The 15,834-nt window shown below is 34.4% G+C and overlaps 2 protein-coding genes across 3 annotated transcripts; both read left to right on the top strand.

Moving 5' to 3' along the window:
* Nucleotides 1-508: 508 nt before the first annotated feature.
* Nucleotides 509-3,063, top strand: LOC132721054 (uncharacterized). The gene is made up of 2 exons (XM_060705304.1): nucleotides 509-665; nucleotides 1,139-3,063. The coding sequence occupies exons 1-2, from the start codon at nucleotides 633-635 to the stop codon at nucleotides 2,375-2,377; spliced, it is 1,272 nt and encodes a 423-aa protein (XP_060561287.1). The 5' UTR covers nucleotides 509-632; the 3' UTR covers nucleotides 2,378-3,063.
* A 5,352-nt stretch (nucleotides 3,064-8,415) lies between these two features.
* On the top strand, nucleotides 8,416-12,634 carry LOC132721052 (uncharacterized). Of its 2 annotated transcripts, none has more exons than XM_060705301.1 (3): nucleotides 8,416-8,593; nucleotides 10,093-10,423; nucleotides 10,922-12,634. In XM_060705301.1, the coding sequence occupies exons 2-3, from the start codon at nucleotides 10,107-10,109 to the stop codon at nucleotides 12,267-12,269; spliced, it is 1,665 nt and encodes a 554-aa protein (XP_060561284.1). In that variant the 5' UTR covers nucleotides 8,416-8,593; nucleotides 10,093-10,106; the 3' UTR covers nucleotides 12,270-12,634. The 2 variants fall into 2 exon arrangements, with proteins under 2 accessions (XP_060561284.1, XP_060561282.1); XM_060705299.1 differs by having other exon boundaries at nucleotides 8,417-8,617.
* Nucleotides 12,635-15,834: the final 3,200 nt, after the last annotated feature.

Here is a 15,834-nt window from a genome sequence, read left to right as displayed (position 1 = left end):
TTTAAGCATTTTTTGCAAATTATTGAACTTCATATAATTGTTATTGCATTTTTTAAAGGTGGACATGTGTCACTGTCAAGCAAATGAAGATTAGCATCACAGTCTGTGGGAATCTCCAGTTTCCAGATGTAGTGATCATAACTGTACCATGAACACTTGGGACTAGTTGGACTATTTCAGAGAGGTACTCTGAGTGCATGTTAAATCTAGTTGTTTTGGCTTCAAACAAAACCATCACACTTACCCAGCAGTGATAAATTAAATCAATTGTACGAAAGACCGGTGGTGACTTCTGACTTCAGAGTTCGGATTTCAGACTTCAGAGTTCAGAGTTCAGAGTTCGGATTTCAGACTTCAGAGTTCAGAGTTCAGACTTCGGATTTCAGACTTCAGACTTCGGATTTCAGACTTCAGAGTTCAGAGTTCAGACTTCGGATTTCAGACTTCGGATTTCAGACTTTAGATTTCAGACTTCAGAGTTCAGAGTTCAGACTTCGGAGTTCGGATTTCAGACTTCAGAGTTCAGAGTTCGGATTTCAGACTTCAGACTTCAGAGTTCAGACTTTAGACATAATAAAAAGCCACGTCATTACACGTCATTTCCGCACTTTCAGTTCAGTGATTAGTACGCCATGGGAAAGGGCATGTATTCTTGGATGTTATTGGTAAGTTATATATTAGTACATTGTCTTTGTATTTGGCAAATTATATTTGTATGGTTGAGTTTATTTTAATACATGTTATTCTAGAATGTAATAAAATTTCTCAAAATTAGAATACTGTTTTGTTTGATGATAAAGTTGGTAAAATGTTATCAAACTTAGCCTCGAGGCACCAGTAATCAGACGATTAATACACTTACTTCCCTGCAAAGAGAAAACAATGGGATATATTGTGTATTTCTTTTGTTTTTCTTTTTGTAAATTTTTACTATGGACGACAACAACCATGTTCTCAAGTCATATTTATTATCTCCTTTCGGCATCGATTTTAAGGTCAAAATAAAAAACTTCAAAGCAATTGTCCCTTCTCAAAATGATGACCTAATGATAATTGGTTCCTGTCGATAATTGGTCCCTTTAGGCTAAATGATAAATCGTATGTTTTACAAAGTTTCTTTTATTTTGATCATTTTCAGATCTTTATACTATGGTCTTGTTCTATTGTCGATCCAGTACTTGCTGTGTTGCCAGTTGACAAGCAAAGAACTCAGGTGTTTCAAGTAAAGTTGGATCTAATACAGCATTACTTCTGTCGTGGATACAAGTACAAGGAAATTTTAGCTACACTTTTGGTCATTCATGGAATAAGAATAAGTTATAGACAATTAAAACGACTGTTAAAGCGAATGAGCTTATTTAGAAGAGGTCCAGAGTCTCAAATTGAAACGATTATAAGTGCCATTTTAAAAGAAATATCTGGAAGTGGTCGATGTTTGGGTTATAAGACTATGTGGAGGCGGCTAAAAGATTTCTATGGATTACATGTACGTAGAAAAACTGTTCTTCGTTTGATGTGGATAGCGGACCCAGAAGGTATGCAGAGACGGAAGGCCAAGCGTCTACTTCGTCGCCAATACTCATGTCCTGGTCCTGACTTTATCTGGCACATCGACGGATATGATAAAATTAAACCCTTCGGATTTGCAATTCACGGGGCAGTAGACGGATTTAGTAGAAAGATTATATGGCTTGAGTTGGGTCCAAGCAATAACGATCCAAAAATAATAGCTCGATATTTTCTAAACAGTGTAAAGGAAAGTGGTGCTTGCAGAGTTCCAGCAGTGATACGCAGTGATCTGGGTACAGAAAATACAATAATTCGACAGTTGCAAATATATTTCCGTTTGCACCACCATGATGATCATTCAGCTGGAAAAGGCTTCATTCAAGGTAAAAGTACCTCAAATCAAAGAATAGAATCCATGTGGAGCATGCTTAGACGTCAGTGCATGGACTTTTGGATAAGTTTTTTCAAAGACTTGCGAGACACAGGTATCTATTGCGATGGTGATATGTTCCAAAGACAATGTTTAATGTATTGTTTCACACCTGTTATACGAAGTGAATTAATTAAATTTACGAATGAGTGGAATTCACATGATATTTCTAAGGGGAAAACAGATGGACCACGAGGTAAACCTGATATCATGTATACATTACCTGAACTATATAACACTAAGAATTATAGCCACAACGTTAACAAAGAAGAAGTTGATGTATGTACGGAAATATATTCGAAACCACCTAACCTTGAAGGCTGTTTTCCTGAATTCTGCCGATTGTTCAAACTTGTTAACCCGACAACGCCGACCACAGCAGAGGAAGCATTTGATCTATATCTAGAAATAATTTCGCAGATTCGAAATTATCTATAAAACGAAATAAAATTTGACTTGACTAAATTGCCTCATTCTGAGCCCACATTTTTAAACTTGACCTGAAGATCATTTAGATACAGTATAAATATAGAGGATATCACATGAGTGTCTTTTCATATTGAATTTATTAAATGAGTTTGATAAAATGATGGATTACGGGGCTCGGTCGAGCATGTTATCGTCAATGAGTTTAATAAGTTCAATGTTAAAAGACACGAATGTAATATTCTTTAATATCACATGTTAATTTAAAGGGGATGTCTTCCAGAATATGAGTATTTTTCTTTTCTTCGGGAAATTTATTTCTGGACACACTGAGATCGTAAGAACAAACTATTGAATAAACTGAATTTAATAAATAAAAGAGTGTCACCAGCATGGCTCGAACTCACGCATATAGTTCCAAACTCCTGACGCCTCGACAGACTGCGTCACAATAACTGTTGATTAAGACGGAACTAAATTCAATTTTATACAAATCAACTTATACCGTAGCGCTACGCTATAGATTTAAAGGTGTTAAAAATACAATTTGTAATGTGTTTATTTAGTTCATTCCTTGACAGTAACTTACTTACATATCCCTCTTCATAAATAGTACAAGAAATTTCATATACAAAATTGTTTTCAAAATTCATTTTTTCAGCCATCCGGTAGACAACACCTTTAAGTTTGATATTGAACTACTGAGCATTTGTCATTTCTGGTCCTAAATTAATGCTGTGAATTCAGCGAACGTCCGCACACATAAGATGAAGTCGACGCCAAAACGATATTACTCAAGTGTAAAATAGAAAAACATGGTTACTTCACTCCCGCGACATCAAACGTGATAGACAAGGTTTATTAACATTGTTGCAATAATTAAATTCTTGGAGTGATTTAAACGTCAAAATGATAATGTTTGCCAACTGTTTGATTCACCTTAGTTACATCAAATGAAACATTTTGGTAAGCAAAAATTGTCACTTTTTGGAAAAAAAATTTAATTACGTGTATCTATTTTTTACAGCGGGAAAAAATGAACTTTTGGCTACTAAAACAAAATTTTTCAAAATATTTTTTTCAAAAATGAAATAAGATCAAAATGATGTATAACTAAATATGAAAGAGGTGGATCAAACAGTAGTTTTCAATGTCTCTTTGACCTAGTTCTAGTTTTTATACCGCCTCCGTGGTCAAGTGGTTAAGGTTGACTTGTATTTACTGATATCCCCTGATTTAGGTGTCACGGGTTCGAGCCTTGCTACAGTCTTCTTTGTGCGAGAGGTTGATGCCTAGTGCTTTTTTCCACCAAGGAACGATGGAAAGGTAAACTTAACCCCTTTATATCACTAGAAAATTGTTGAAACGGGCGTTAAACAAATATCAAATCAAATCAATTTGGCCTAGTTCTTCGAACTTAACACGACTCATTTTCGATCTTGGCTTTATCTAGTTACATTTTCTGACTAGCGTTGATAAAAAATTAATGCATTTATGAAGTTGCTTGAGTGACAATAAGCTGAAAATGGTCATTTTTGCAATTTGCACGGTTATGTTGACCCAGGTTTAGACCATAGATGATCCATTTTTAAACTCTACCTGAAGTTCGTCTATAGTGTCCAAAAAATTCGTGTACCTAACCTAGGCTGTTTCTGTACTTTAAGTTTGAAGAAAAACAGCTGTCTATCTTTTATTGGAAAACCAACTAATAATGTGTCTTCTGAAACTGTGTTCTTTTCTAGCAATTGCATTTCCAGTATATAGAGTAGTTGCTAAGCAACGGACTTAAGTCCCTTCTCGAACAAGACACACGGACAAAGGTGTGGCGCTCCGTTCAGACACAATGAATACGTAAATCCCCGCTATTCTTCAACTGAGACATCATCACAGTTACGTGTTGGTGCATTGGTAAGTGTTTAGTGTTCCGGACTACAAATCCAGAGGTCCCAGAGTCGAATCCTGGTCAGGGTATTGGAAATTCAGAGAAGCTTTTCAGTGTTTTCCACTAATATCTAGATATAGAAAGTACGAAACCCAGCTGTAGTGTAGCACGTTAAAGAAGCAATGGGTCTATTTGTAACGACGAAGAACTACTACTACGAGTACTACTACTACTACTACTACTACTACTACTACTACTACTACTACTACTACTACTACTGCTACTGCTACTGCTACTACTAATGCTACTGCTGCTACTGCTACTGCTACTACTGCTACTACTACTCCTACTGCTACTACTACTACTGCTACTACTAGTACTGCTACTACTTCTACTACTACTGCTACTCCTGCTGCTCCTGCTACTACTACTGCTACTACTACTGCTACTCCTACTACTAATCCTACTACTGCTACTACTACTACTACTGCTACTACTACTACTTCTACTGCTACTACTACAACTACTACTACTGCTACTACTACTACTACTGCTACTACTGTTCCTGCTACTACTACTACTACTACTACTTCTCCTACTACTACTACTACTACTACTACTGCTGCTGCTACTACTGCTACTGCTACTGCTACTACTACTACTACTACTACTACTACAACTACCACTAGTACTACTAGTACTAGTACTAGTACTTCTACTACCACTACTACTACTACTACTTGGCAGGTGAGCTAGAAAACAGACAAAAGGACAATGTTAATTGCATCAATTAAAACTTGTTTATTAAAATTTCTGGCTTTAACAATTAACTGCAATAAAAATCTGAATTCAGAAAATACATGTATTCAAATATTTTTCACAACTTTAATTACATATGGCATATTGCCTGCTCTCAAGTTAAACAAAAGGCCCATAAAAGCCCGAGAGGGCACTAGAACCTTACCCTGGCAGCCATGATTTCCTAAGAGCTATAAAGACCTGTGCAATGGTGGAGCAGGTCACCTTGTGTGTTATTGTGCAGGTAAAACGGCCAAGTTCTGCTTTAATTAGGGTGCATCCTGCAAATGTACTTTCTTAGAAATACTCAAATAAAAGAGAAAAAAAAAACTTTTAAAACAGGTAAAATTAAATGAAAAGTTTACTCATAATAAGTAAATGTGCTAATAATAATTAACATTTCAAATAAAACAAAAGCAGATCATCTTGTGTGTAATTGTGCAGGTAAAAAGGCTGTTTACTCGTCAAAAATGCGCGACAATAGTATGACGTCAGATCACGTGATTCATGTAATCCCTTCAGAGTTCAGACTTCAGAGTTCATACTTCAGAGTTCAGACTTCAGAGTTCAGACTTCAGAGTTCATACTTCAGAGTTCAGACTTCAGAGTTCAGACTTCAGAGTTCAGACTTCAGAGTTCATACTTCAGAGTTCATACTTCAGAGTTCAGACTTCAGAGTTCATACTTCAGAGTTCAGATTTCAGAGTTCAGATTTCAGACTTCGGAGTTCAGAGTTCAGACTTCGGAGTTCAGATTTCGGACTTCAGACTTCGGAGTTCAGACTTCGGAGTTCAGATTTCAGAGTTCAGACTTCAGACTTCGGAGTTCAGAACACCTTAAATGCTATATGTATAAAGCATTATGTTTGAAGTCTGAAGTCTGAAGTCCGAACTCTGAACTCTGAAGTCAGAAGTCACCACCGGTCTTTCGTACAATTGTGATATTTTGACTGATTTCCCCAAAAGTTTCCATGAATTGAAGCTCCTTGGACTTAAATTGTGAAACATATGACTGCACATTCCAAAATTTATGTTTAGCAATGTTGTGTAAATATATTCAGAGCTAGCATACTTCATAAGTTATAACATGTATCTTAGCTTGCCTGGTTTAATGAAAAGTAATAAACCTGAGAATAAATTGTTGTTATTAGTCCCCTACAGTTTTCACCAAGAGGGGACTAAAGGCTGACCCCTTTCTGTATGTCAATGAAATCTGAATTCTGATATTACTCAAAAGGTACAAAAGCAAGGTTCATCATACTGGTATCTGATATAGAACTATACGCATATTTAGCATGTTACTATGATTTATGCTCCCAAAAGGGAGAGAATACAGTTGCGGTCTTAACCATCTGTCTGTATGGACTCAAGAAATATTATGGATAAATATTCGAGTTCATTCCATACAGACTTGTACTTTTGAGGAAAAAGGTTGCTCATTTGAGGAAAATATGTTTCTTATGGTGTTTTTGAGATTTTAGATGATTAAAGAAAAAAAACCACATTGTGAACTTAGGAAGACACCCGTCCTTGAAATATGAATATAACTAGATACGTATTAAAGGGATTTTATGTAAACTTCACAAAGTGATAGAGACTTTTGAGAGGAAGTGCAGTGTTCAAGAAACATAACTCTACCTTGCTTCATGTTTTAATTATCTCCCTTAAGTTAAAAATGCTTATTCCAAACTATCACTGAAACTACACCCAGTTGTACAGACTCGAATTTGCCAAAGTGTCAAAGAACCATAACTGCATTCCTTAGTTTTTTAATTATCTCCCTTTATAATACATGTACTTAATTATGCTTGTCCAGAGAAATACTGGAAAAGAGTTGATGGAATTTGATTAAAATTTTACACAGCGAAAACATTCAAGTGAAAGGAAGTGTATTTTCAAAGAACCATAATTTTTCCTAGCTTAATTTTACAATTATCATCTCTTATAATACATCAACATTTAAAATATTGGTTGTCTTGAGTAAATCTTTTCAATGATATCTGACTCAAACTAAATACAGTTGTAGAGACTAGTGAGGAGAAGTGCTATGTCAAATAACCAAAATTCGACATCACTTAGTTCTTGAATTATCTCTGTTTATATTTTTTCATGACATTTGTTCAGAGAGAGGATTAAAATATTAAAGGAATTTGATTAAAACTTCATACAGTGCAAGAGACTAGCATGAGAAGTGCAGTGAACAAAAGCCATCAAAAGTTCTAATGACATGTGATGCAAAAATATTGACTATTTGAGTGTTTTCTTGATACTGATACAGAAAATTTAATATATTTATATCACAATTGATTATTCTTTCATAGCTATGTCTCCCTTTATTATGTCATGTGTTAAAATAGTCAAGCTTGCAGTTTCCTCTGGTAGCTCTTATTTCACATGCTGCTCTTGTCAAAAAGGGCCAATAACGGTTTGTGATGGACCTACACGTACATGTAACCTAAATATTATATTTGAACATCTGTGTCAACTACTGTTCATTTACTGAATTGTGCACTTTATAAATATTTAACCCTTCAAGTACGTCCCAAATGCAGTGCCTTCAGCACTTTGACTTTATGTGTTTTATGCAATGTATGTGAGTTTCTTTACCTTGCTTAATTGAAGGCCATTTTGTAAATAAGGATTGTATTTCTTAATATGTTTCCTTCTTGAAATCAAGTGTTCAGTATGATTATATAGAGGATATTTGTTTAGTTCAGTGTAAGATCGGGAAACAACGTAACAGGCTTATGAAATTGATAATATCAGTGTTTAAAACAGTAAATTTTCAGTTTTTTATTTCACTGATATATTTCTATAAACCGCCGAAAAGCATGTAGTTATATGATTATTATTATCATTAGTAGATCTAGTTGTATACTAAATCTGATAAAATAACCTTTGATGTCATTATGCCCATTCAAGGGTATAAATGAGTGAACAGGTGAAAGTCAAAATAAGTTTTCATTTTGCCATAATTCATTTTAATATAAAATATTATTTCACATTAACAATAAACAACACATGGATCCAAATGACATGTTCGTAAATAACCATTTGAATTTACCTGTATCGTTTAGTTCATTAAAAGAGTGGGGCAGTCTTTTTATATTTTAGGCAAATTTAAATTTTATCCTTATTATTCTCCAATCTATATTGTTAGTCAATCACCATTTTAACAGTCAATATTTTGAAATATATAGTCAGTTCAACTCAACTTGACTATGAAAATATGAGCATAATGTCACTTTAACTAAAAACGAACTGTTTTAGATAAAGCATTGGACAATAGCACGGAAGCTGCGCAGAGACCATTAAGAAATAAACACAGCTACACCAATGCAAAAATTACCTTTATCTATATCGATAACGAAACAAGACATTTATTGATATGAGGGAATTATGGGAGAATAGTGGGCGTACAGTAAAGTTAGCACGTATTAAATTGTTAAGTTATTTAATAAAATCAAAGTCATGACAAATTGACTGGATTAATGTAATAGATGAAGAATTACGGTGTATATACGTATTTGGTGGAGACATTATAACAAGGTTTTTAAGACAGTGTAGGAAAAGGTAAATTACATATCTATATTTAAAATGTAACCCTTCACTTCTTAATTTCAGAAACTTACTCGTGCCACTGTCTGTTTTGAAACTTTTCAAGATATTTGAAGTAGGACAGTCATCATTTTTTCAGAATCACAATTTTCTACAGACTTTTTTGCCAAGAGCCAACAATTTGCTTGCATTTATTATAATATTTTTTCAATTCCAATCAAATCAATCAATCAAGATTCATTTTGCACATAGCATCACTCTTGGTAGGAACAGAAAAAGGTAGAACAGTATGGTGGCTGATTTGTGCCATTTCGTGTTTTCGCCCCGCGAACCTGCCAATCGAAAAGTCGAGAATTAACGTGTCAAAATGGCGGGAGCGGGGCGAAAATACACTAATTAACGGGGTACGGGGCGAAAACTAGACATTAAATTAAAAAATGGCGGGACCGCGAAGAGAAATATTTATTGTAATAAGGCGTTTATTAGCGTGCTGTTCGCGCTCCCACCAAATTATTCTTATAAAGCTCGACCCCCCCCCCCAACCCGTTAATTAGCGTGATTTCGCTCCGCACTCTCGATGTTTTAGTAGTTTAAATCTCGACTTTTTGCGCCGCGACCTAGCCAGTTAGCGTGATTTCGCCCCGCGACCCCACCAAGCGAAAAATCGAGAATTAAAAAGTTAAAATGTTAAAATGGCGGGGACGTGGAGCGAAAACAGGCTTATTAGTGGGGGCAAAACGTCGCAAACAAATATTTTCAAATTTTCGAAAAAGTAAATTGCGTCACGGGCGACGTACTCAATACGTTTCAGAGAGTGTTTCAATATTCCCTGTGTCACACTTTGCTCCCCGAAAAAAATATCATCTAATATCACAGATGAACAAAAGTTGAATCATTTCATAATATAAGCACCAATTTTGAAAGATATGATCAACCAAACTTGACAGCAAAAAATGAGCCAAATGCCACTTTACAACATATTCAACAATGTTTAGATCTATACATAAATATACTGTTTTGTTTGTGATTGTTGTTTTTGTTGTTGTTGTTGTTGTTGTTGTTGTTTTGTAAACACTTAAGTGAACATTCACAGAAGAATAAAATTTGAGTCACTGATAATCCGTACAAAATATGATAAATTTAAGTGACATTGTGTCCATCAAATCCTAAATGGTCAATTAATAGGTTAAAAATCAAGGTAAATTGCCGTTCCAAAAATATGTTAAAAAAATACCAATAATCAAGGCAACAATTGTCATTGACATTGTCATAAATGTAGTTCAGCATGTATCAGTAATGTTCAATAGGACAGTCATATCATAATTTAAGTCGTATTTTTAATATTTATAAAATTATCTATACTCTTTCTTAAAAATTAACACCTCAATACTAGTAATATGTTACAATTTCATATAATAATTGCATATGATATAACGTAAAATTTATACACAAATGATTATTGAAACGTATATAATGTAATTTTATAACAGACTGAGCTGGCACGATGGCTGAAGTAGACGGTCGTTCAACTTTAACTGACATTGACATTGTGTGTACCCCTTGTTTTGAGGGTAATATTCGAGAACAAGCTGTGAAATATTGTCCTGAATGTCAGGAATTTTTGTGTACAGGATGCACACGACACCATGGAAGACAGAGGATGAGTCGTTCTCATAAACTCGTAGACAAGAACGAGGTTAAACAAGGGTCACGTGTGATCGTGACAGCAAAATGTTTATATCACCCAGATCGTGACATAGAGATGTACTGTGAGGAACATGACATGGTTTATTGTTTAAAGTGTATTGCTACATACCATAGGTTTGCATTTGATTTCTCTTTGTTAAGTATCTCAACAGTTATCAGGAATTACTAATATGATTTGAAATAAGTCTTACAAGTCTTAAAATCAATCTATAGTTCATTATTTGGTAATAATATCATTGATATAGTTTGTAGTAAAAGGAAATCTGGAATAGGGGTGACATTAAAAAGACGGGCATCGAAAACAGTAAATTTCGGATGAAAAGATATATGTGTTGTCAATTAGTATTTTTTTATAATAAGCAACTTGAAAGCTAGTGTCACAATCATCTTGAATTATTACAAAAGGATAAGATAATTAAAGTTATTAAGTTATATGGTATCTAAACTGTTTATGCGATAACATCTTTCAAGGTGGTAAGCATGATAATTGGACGTTGTAATATCTATAAATGTATGTAGATGATACGTAAAGTAGAATGATCATAAAAATAGTAGGTATAATGAAATGTTCTTAATTACCTTATCTGAGAAGTTAAAATTTCTTGTTACCAGGTCCTGTAGGGGAGTGTCAGGTTTAGACGACTTATCAGTTTCTACTGATCAGAAAAGAGAAACAGAACGTTTAAAGGCTGACATTATGAACATCCAAGACCGTTTAGAAAATACTGATAAAAAAACGAAAACAAACATGAAAAGCATTGAGGAACAAAGAAATGACATCATTTCGCAAATAGAGGGACTTGCGCGCGGTTGGATGGAGCATATCCAAAAGTTGGAGCGTGAAGCTTTGGAAGGCCTTGATGCGGAATATTCTTTGGTCAAAGGAGAACTGGAGACAAATATTTCTATGTTAAGTAAAGCTAAACAAGAAATTGAGCAAGTAAGAAGTCAGCTACAAGACGTGGACAGTCTGGAAAAAATACAACAATTTGTTCAGACAAAACTGACACAACAAACTTTAAATAATGCAGTTAAGGTGTTAAAACAAATTGAAGCTAAGGGCAGCCAATCATTAAATTTAAAGGAAAATACAGAATTAAAGTCTTCAGTCAGTTCATCAAAATTTTTAGTGTCTGTACAAAAAATATCAGAAAGCAAAAGTTTACTGACAACAAGAACGTATAAAGTAAGTTCACAGAAGGAGGAAAATATCCGCATGAAAAACGACAAGAGCCATCCCTACATTTGTGATGTATGTCAGCTTCCAGACGGTACAATCATACTGGCTGATTACAATAATATGAGGATAAAGAGGCTTGATGTGAATTATAACATTAAAGATTGTTTAGATCTAGGAACATGGCCTACAGGTATCTGCTATACTGGTAATACTGAGGTTGCTGTGAAACTGAACAACGACAAAGTTTGGTTTATATCAGTAGGAAACTCATTATGTAAGGTGAGAGACATATCTGTTACAGGTGGACGTTTCTGGGGAATTACATATTGTGCTGGAGAGTTTTGGGTATCTGTTGTAAAAAGTGTAAATATATATAGTAAGACTGGTAAATTGTTAAAGTCTATTAGTAATGATGTTAGTGGCAAACCGATGTTTATATCAGCTGCACAGCAAATGGCTGTCAGCGGAGATATTGTTATTGTAACAGATTTTAGTGATGGAGCTGTCTGTCTGAACAGAGATGGTACGGTGAAGAGAGAACTGAGAGATAAAAGGCTTGCTGAAACACGTGGTGTATATGTATCCAATGATGGGACTGTGTTTATTTCTGGGTTAACCTCAGACAACACCATGATGTTTGACAGCGATGGAAAATGCCTTGGAGAATTAGTTACTAAAGATTCCGGTCTAGTAAATCCAATATCATTATTGTTCGACAAGAAGAGAAACTGTTTACTTGCTGCATGCTATCCTGACAAAATTATAATTTATAATATTTGACATTTTAAAATATAGTGTATGCCTTGTTGATATGTTGCACATAGATTCAAAATGCGACATGAGTAGAGAAAGAGTTACAGTAATATGATCAAACATATAACATTTGAACAACGGTCAGCCTCTACATACATTTACTTTACCTGTTCAATGTATGATGATAACTCAATAGTCAATACTTAATGTACGTGTTAAATTACTGATATTCAATCAATACCATATAATTATGCTATACTGTCTAGCTGTTGGTTTTGTAGTTCAGTTTATTATGTATAGGTTTTAAAGACATTGACCGTGTGTTTCTGTACATACATGTATACCATAAAATCATTGTAAATTGTCAGTATGTCCACATACCTTTTGTTAAATAAATCTTTTCATCTTTGTCAATATTTAGAAAGAATTATTTGCTGAATGATCAGTAGCATGTTTACATTATTTGAAAGTCATGTATAAAATGGCATCACTGCTTGATAATAACACACATTTTTGGTCCTTCTAGTATGTTCAATAAGAAAGAAATGCAGATCGTGTTAGAATATGCAATAAAATAGAGAAAAACAAAATCCCTAAAGAAAGCCCAACATGACAAAATTGAAAGGTTTGATTGATCCACTGGAAAGTGCAAGTTACCCTCCACATACCCTAAGACAAGCTAAAGCAAAATGCAACATTTAAACACGACAATGGTGAAATTTTTAATTTAGAAACATCCGCAGATGTATTCATACGGCCGTTATCATAGAACCTTCAATGTGACACAGTTGTGTCATATCATGAAAACAGCGTATGGTCCCCATCGTGTGTCCTAAACGAGAAAACGGGTGGAATTAAATAAAATAGAGTTTTAAAAGGGTATCTGAGGTAATGAAGCCAGCATATCACAGACAAAATGTCTTGTTCAATGTTGAGAGACAAATTTAAAAAGCAGGCAACATATCCTGTTGACGATCTATATTTAGACATGTGAGTACCATTAGACATGTCACATAAACACGCTGAAAATAAGTACGGAACAAATCAGGGGCAATTCAGCTTGATATCGGCAGCATTTGAAATTTGTTCGAAATAATATATCCAAATCGGTGATTTAATCGCTTGAAAAAAATCACTGTCGTTTGGATGCTAATCATTAATTATATCACTCGGGCTTAGCTACGCCCTAGTGATATAATTCCTCGCATAGCGATAAAGTCACTGTTTTGGATATATAGAGAATATTTGTTTAGTTCAGTGTAAGATCAGAATATATTACACCGAGTGAGCACCAAAAGGTATATTTCACGAGTGGCGCAGCCACGAGTGAAATATGAACTTTTGGTGTTCACAAGGTGAAATATATTTCGATCTTACACTAAATTATATATACACATTTTCTTTTTATTATATGCAAAGAAACGTTTTAAAAGGACATTAAACCTAAAAGTGAATGAAAAGCGCGCCAAATTATAATACAACGTGGCGTCATTTACGACATCATGTCATTAAGTTGGTTCCCAGTACTGTGCATGCTGGTATTTCACTGAAACAACGTAAGGGGCTAAAATTCAAAACAATTAAATTATCAAATTGATGATTTCACTGTTTAAGGTGATGCCTCGGAACTATTAATCACAACAAAATTATATGAAAATTGCAGACTCAGTTTGAATATGTACATGGGAGATGATGAAAAAGTGCAACATAACTCACGCCCAGTAACACCAGCTTGAGGGGTATTCAATTTTCAACACATAAAGTACTAAAATCAATAATCCTGAAGGACTAGAAAAATATAACAACACTAAAGTAAGGTACGGGGCAACTCTTTAAAACTTCCACACGGCACTTATAACCTGCTTTAAAAAATGTTAAATATAAAATCTTGACTCGGACGCATTATTCACAACTAAGTCATTTATTAATGAAATTTTAGAAGAAAAAGAAGCTTGTAAAACAGTTTACATTTACACGGAATGACCATGGTCTCTCGATCATTAAATGCCTTTTTGGTTACCATCTCGGAAAAAAACTCGTTTTTTAAAAATTTGAATGCTTTTTACGTTTGCCAGATATCAATCATGTTATTTCATAAAAGCACGGGTTTATATTGTAAATAAATGTAAATTAAGATCCGTGATGAAAGTAACTGCTGCTGTTAAAAAATTTAAGTACATTTTTTCTTAAATATACATTAATGTGTCCGGCAAGAACTTATATTCAATGTGTGGCCGTATTGGACGCCAATGTCTTACTAACAAGAGTCACCGCCGGGCGAGGGCCACGCTCGACTTTTTAACTTTTTCTGAAAGTAAACATACGATTTAAATAAACAAATCGTAAAGAAAAAGGTAAAGTTTTCTGTTTTTGATTTTTATAGGTCTGTCCAGTCAAACTAGATTTGACCTAGAAATTCGGAATTCGAAAGCTATAATACAGATCAAATTGTATATCTTTTGTCCACTAACACTTAAGTTAAGGTGCAACATTATCAGCTGATCTGGTCACAAAAACAATAACAATACTTCTTTTCGTATATTCAGACAATGTACTTTTCTAAGAAAAAAAAAGACAAGATTATAAAATGGTAAAAAAAAAATCATAAACTGTCTTATCATACAGAAAAGAAAGTTCAAAAACAGAAAAAGGTCGGGATGCATTTGTATACCAAACATTATGAGGCTGTAGGTTACTAAAATGTTCTACCAATGACCATTGATGCCGAAAATTTAACTAAGTTGGTAAACAGGAAGTTGATGAGCAACAGACCAGGTGTAAATGCTGTTTACCAAATAACAAGAAGTTGTAATACGATGTTGCTGAGAAAACTGTTACGAAAATGTTTCCCCGCCGCCGAAAGACATTCACCATATTATAACCCGGGTTTGCACCAGTGGACCCCGGCCAAAAAAACAAGAACCGATTGAACCGGGTGATGCTCCCCGAGAAGGTTTGGGACACACGAGAGTATAAAAAAATGAAAAAAGTGCAAAAACTTCAAAATCACGTAAGGCAGAGTTATGGTTTTCTTGCACTGCACTTCTATTCAATAAGATTTATCTATCTATAAAGTTTCGTGATGATATCTCTTATAGTTTCAGAGTTATGTCTCGGGTAAAATTCAAAGTGTAAAAATGAACAAAGGGCAATTACTCCGAAATTACACAAGGTTGTGTTTAGGTTCTTTAGCATTGAAGTTCTATTCAATGAGATCTATCTACCTCCAAAGTTTCATGTTGATATCTTTAATAGTTTTAGAGTTATGTCGCGTACAAAAGTCAAAAAGTAAAAATAAACAAAGGGCAATAACTTCAAAATAAGGCAATGCATATTTATGGTTCTTTAGCACTGCACTTCTACCCAATGAGACTTATCTACCTACGAAGTTTCATGTTTATACCACTTATAATTTTAGAGTAATGTCCCGGACAAAGTTCAAAGTGTCAAAATGAACAAAGGCCAATAACTCCAAAATTATGCAAGACAGAGTTATGATTCTTTAGCACTTCTACTCAATGAGATCTATCTACCTACAAAGTTTCATGTTGATACCTCTTACAGTTTTAAAGTTATGTCCCGGACAAAGTTC

This window comes from Ruditapes philippinarum, unplaced genomic scaffold, assembly GCF_026571515.1.
Source record: "Ruditapes philippinarum isolate M1 unplaced genomic scaffold, ASM2657151v2 ctg1846_1_1_1_1, whole genome shotgun sequence".
In the NCBI taxonomy this organism is placed as follows: Eukaryota; Metazoa; Mollusca; class Bivalvia; order Venerida; family Veneridae; genus Ruditapes; species Ruditapes philippinarum.
The sequence above is the reverse complement of the archived record's forward strand: the minus strand, read 5'-3'. Positions and strand labels throughout refer to the sequence as shown.